This window comes from Coturnix japonica, chromosome 8 (genome assembly GCF_054131305.1).
Source record: "Coturnix japonica strain WE chromosome 8, WE-NBRP24, whole genome shotgun sequence".
Classification (NCBI taxonomy): Eukaryota; Metazoa; Chordata; class Aves; order Galliformes; family Phasianidae; genus Coturnix; species Coturnix japonica.
In genome coordinates this window covers 29,157,527-29,162,609 of record NC_140670.1, presented here as the reverse complement: position 1 = coordinate 29,162,609, position 5,083 = coordinate 29,157,527, and the positions used below count along the sequence as shown (strand labels likewise).

General features: G+C 39.2%; 1 protein-coding gene across 4 annotated transcripts in view; it reads right to left on the bottom strand.

The window, feature by feature from the left end:
* Positions 1-2,335: 2,335 nt before the first annotated feature.
* WDR11 (WD repeat domain 11) overlaps positions 2,336-5,083 on the bottom strand; it is a 30,763-nt gene continuing 28,015 nt past the window's right edge. For all 4 annotated transcript variants that reach the window (XM_015867447.3, XM_015867449.3, XM_015867450.3 and 1 more), the window contains exon 29: positions 2,336-4,465. In XM_015867447.3, coding sequence (XP_015722933.2) covers positions 4,308-4,465 — 158 coding nt within the window. In that variant the 3' untranslated portion in view covers positions 2,336-4,307. The remainder of the gene's footprint in view (positions 4,466-5,083) is intronic.

Sequence of the window (5,083 nt, the reverse complement as noted above, 5' to 3'; positions counted from 1 at the left end):
ATTTGAGGCAAGGTAATGCTTGAAACTGTACTTATTATGCATTTTCAAGCATTTACGCATCAAGCCAAAGCAGATTTCAAGCAAGGGTTAGGCTGTGCTAACCCCTAACCCCATCTCCAACTTCTTATCGCATTGTAAGAATCCTGGATGTCCTCAATATCCTCCTTCCCTCCCCGAGCAGCCTGCAGCCACTCATAAATCACACCGAAATCTGCTTCTCCTGCCTGGCTGGTTCCTTAGGGCCGCCCTGCTTCGAGGACAGAATTAGTGGGAAAATGCAGCACACCCCTTGGAACGCATTCTATTGCTGTATGCATGACTGTCCTCATTCCCTGAGCTCTGCTGCCCTCTCCTGTATGAACTGGAAACTGACGGTATGGGAAATTCTGGGAGGGTTTCAATGAAATATCGCATTCTTGTGGCTTTCAGCAGGGATTTGGTTATACCCTGAGCTGGGGACAGGAGTTGGAGGATGAGCAAAAGTAAAGTTGGGAAGAGGAAGTGATGGCGAGAGCTTCTGAATGCTGAGAGGGGAGAGTAAATATAATAGAAAATAGCTGTAAAACAGTAAAAAACATATCCAGCCACCAGTTTGTATCTGTGAGGGAGACATCCAACAAGACAATATAACTATGGGTTTGCTAATCTGCACTGCCTACTTACACCACCTCTTGTGCTGGCAGGTTGGAGGCATGCTGCCACAAAACAGCAGAATTATGGAGATAAACAAACTTGTATAAAACTTCATTGAAAATGAAAACGTGGAATCACCAAGAGAAGAAAACCCTTCGTCCCTAATTCTGTGGTGAGGAGTTTGCCTGCAGAGCAGTCAGAAAGGATAAACAGATTATTTCAGTTGGGTTCAAAGAATGTCTCTTGGCTTTTTGATGAGACGGTTGTGGCATACAATAATAATATAAAAGCTGTATGTTAGCAAAGTCCTACTGGGAGCAAAAGCTGCTACCAGAAAATATCGCATTCCGGACCGGGTGATCGCTGACAAATCGCCTTCCTGCTCTCCTGGTGTTGGAAAGCTGCTTTTTCTTGCCACGCATCTCAGCTTGGTTTTAATCAAAACCAGGCATAAGTTGGGAGAGTGGAAAAAGAAAGCAGATTGCTGAGGTAAACCGCAGAGCAGAGCTGGAAGAAACTGTCATAAAGAAAAGGCTTTGGCTTGATAAGTATTCAAGAACTACTTTTCTAAAGGGAAGGGAGAAGGAAAACACTTCTTTTTTTTCCAGTTTGAAAAAATATCTGTGCCTGCCTTCCTTCCTAATCTGTAGGGAAAGGGACACATTTTTCTGCAGTATATTTCTGCAGCTTCTATTGACAAGTTGTATAGCATAGAAACCAGCAAAAACCAGTGCTGATAACTCAGTGGAAAGTCCTCAGACTGTGGAACTAACACTTACACTTTGGGGGCGACAGGAATTTCAGCTGCACGGTCACCTGGTGGTTGTCTCTTCCCAACTCATTACAACTTCTTTTCTTCACAAGGGCTGAGGAGACAGCAAAACAACAGAAGGCACTGAAAAGGTCAGAGTTCTCTATTGGAGGAGGCTGGGAGCATTGAAACTGATAAATAATTTCACTGTGTTCCAATCTTCCATTCTGCTTCAAAACCAGAATCGATTTCAGATCTTACCTTCCTGGAAAGTCACGAATAATCCGCTGTAAAGGTCGATTAGATATTCTATTAAAAGCTCTCTATCTGTTAAAATGGCACAGGGTAAACACAAGAGAAATCCTCTCATACACGTGAAGAGCAGTCTTATTTTCACACGCTATCAGAAAGTCATAAATGGATCAATGGGAGCAATACAGCTGTCACAGTGTTACCTGAAATTGGGTTCCACACTAAATGATTCTGCTTGGATTATCAGAGCCACGAAGTATGTTTTTAAGTTTCATAGAATCATTAAGGTTGGAAAGTTCACTCAGATCAACAAGTCCAACCATGAACCCACATCTCTGACCACTCAGATCATGTGACATGTAAGGTAAGACCTCAGCACAACCAAGACAAGCTTAGTTACCTTTCTCATCTGATCTTTCAGACTCAGTACAGAAATGTTAGGTACCTGCTTTCACTGCTGCCAGTGCTGCATCAAACAGTTGATATGCCGCATTAAGCAAACTATACTGCATTCCAGCACTTCCCATACTCAGCAGTGTAGGGAAATTGCGCCTAATACATATGAAGGGTGATCACTTCCCCCTCTAAAAGCAGCCATGAGCAACATTCCATGTCCAGAAGGCAAAATAACAATTACACCATCAGCATTCAATCCAATGGCAACAGATGACATTTCTGCATTAAATACAGACACACGGATTTAGAAAGATTTTTTTCTTTTATTCCTAAGATTGCACTTCTATCTAAAGAAACTTTTACATCAATTCCACGCTGTATTTTCATCATAAAAGTTTCATTAGGGAATAGTACATGGCATTCTGCAACTTCACACTATATAGAAACATTCAGTATCAAAAGGCCTTTGCCAGAGACCCAACAATAAACCATTCTGTGTAATCACCGAAGTCTGAGTGTGCTTATATTAAGTCTCTGGTGTCCCCCTCCCACACTACTGCTATTGAAATCAAGCAGAACACAGGAGTGCTGTTGTAGCCAATGCCAGCCTGAATTTAGCCCACTGATAATGACATTTAATCTTGCTTAACTTCATTGTGCACCAGCTAATACTTAAGGCAAATTTCTTTGTATACTATTTTTCCCACGCATGTGTGTAAGCATCATACATAAGACACTGAACATCTTTAGTAACTTATATAAAATGTGGGAGAACCTATGTAAGATACATTACCTTATCTATACAAAACATTCACTTTTAGAGCAACGAAACATCTTCAATTTGTATAAGAACCATCATTATGGGAAATTCAAACCTTCCATGTGTTTTCAGAAATGCTATGCTGGATTTTAATTAAAAGGTTTACAGAGCTGAAGAGAGGTAACAAAGCTACTGCTCCTATAAGAAGGAAGGCGGAATGTGCATTAACAAACCTTCAAGCAGAAGAATCAAAGACACAATTATGTTAAGCAGTAAAGTCATGAATTACATTCAGATGGGAAACTTCTTACACGATACAGTTCTTCTGACTACTGCATACTGAACTTCATCAGCTCCAACAACTCCCTTTAAATAAGTAACCTGTTAATCCAAGACTTATTTTCGCATGCCATCGTCTTCCATTTGCAAATGCAGTCTAACCTTAGATTTTGCAACTGAAGAGTGGATGCTTTCAGTCAAACAGCAATAAATAGAAAAGACACTTATAACGTGAGGAACAATAAAGAAAACAAACACATCAACACTAAAACACTGTGGGAAGCTGTTTTGATCCTGCTGAAATACTGGCACAAAAATGAAGAGATGCTGTCAGTAGCATCCTTAAGTATATGGACCACAAGGTGTGCTATCATATAAAGTACTGAAAGAAACCCAACATTTTTTGCTTCACCCAATGTTTTTTCCATGTCTTAATTCAGGACATGTTGAAATACCTTACAATACCTTACTGTGGAGAGAGGATCAGCATCCTTCTGAACATTCTGTAGGAGCCCACCTTGCCACTTTTTGAGGTAGGATAATTTTCCCATCCTTTGATCCCATTAAACAATCGAGACAAGGCAGAATTTAGTCCCTAAGGTGTGCAGGCAGTGCTCAATTAAGAATAACACCAAACACTATCTTAATCAAAACAGAAGACATCTCATGGGTTTCTGGAATGTTAGGAAGCTTTCTTAAATAAATCTGTTAAAGATTCCATTCCATCCTGGTATGAAAAAGACAATAAAGGGAACTCATGTAAAAGAACAGTAATTTTTAAGAGAAAAATTGGATTTGAGAATAACTTTCCAGGAATAATCTTTGTGTTTTGTGATCTGTATTTTTTTTTCTTTACATAAATTCATATTTTTACAGTACAGACTGAATCATTTATACATATAAACACAACAGTGGTGAAGAACTACAAAGATTTGATTTTTGGAAGTAAATGGAGTAGGCTCTTATACAGGTACAGAACACTTTCAGCATTTTGTTAAGTGTGATTTCTGCTGTAGTTGACAAAGTTGGAGATATTCATGTATAATCTTATCGTAGCCTTTTTTCCTTCTCTCTTGAAAATGAAGACATCTTTAATTTGCCTCCTCACATGTTTGATGTTATTTGCTCAAATCACACATGAGCTATTACAGTGATTAAGAGAAAACGCATTTTCATACAATGGAATATCAATCCAGTTTGACAGAAAAACTCCTCTTAGCAGTAAACATAGAATTATTACTCTTCTGTCGTTTCCCCTTTAGGCTGTTTGAGCTCAACCAATAAATCTTTACCAGCTTCTCCAGCTTTTGAGGCAAAGAAAATAGCTCCTTGCCTAAAGCCCAGGAGCTTCAAGCCTCTGGCATAATCTGCATAGACAGCATGGATCAGTTTATGTAAACGAAGCATTAAGGAAGACACACATGAAAAGCAAAATAAAAATACCAGAACCCATTTTCTAAACTCACTTGTTAGTTCTCCCCTAAGCTGAAAATGCTGAACATTGCTGCTGAATGTTCTAAACCAAAAAAACAGAAAAAAAATGCTGATTTAAAATCTACTATTAAATACATATTACCATTTATCAGGCAATACATGAAGTGCTGTAAGATAAAACAGACAAATTCCAGGTAAGCAGAAGCACATAGAGTAATATCACATCAGAACTTGTGAAAGAAACTGGTGGATCACATGGTCTCCAGTCTGATGTGTCTGACATCATTTCCCATAATGGGAAAGTGGCTTTGAGTCATCAATGATGGCAGTCAAGTGTGCATTACAGTTTACTGTATACACCTAAATAAAAGTGTTAGTGCAAATGTTCAGAGTTCACAAGCAGACCAGAAGGGCTGAAGAACACTTTAGATACCTTTTCAGATCACCCTGAATCCTGACCTTCAACTTCACTTGTTTTCACCTTCCCAGAACTGAAACCTTCACACAGGATTTCAGTCAGTAGCAGTATGGTTGTCAATACTAATTGTCAAACCCCTGACCCTACCATATAGTCTGAA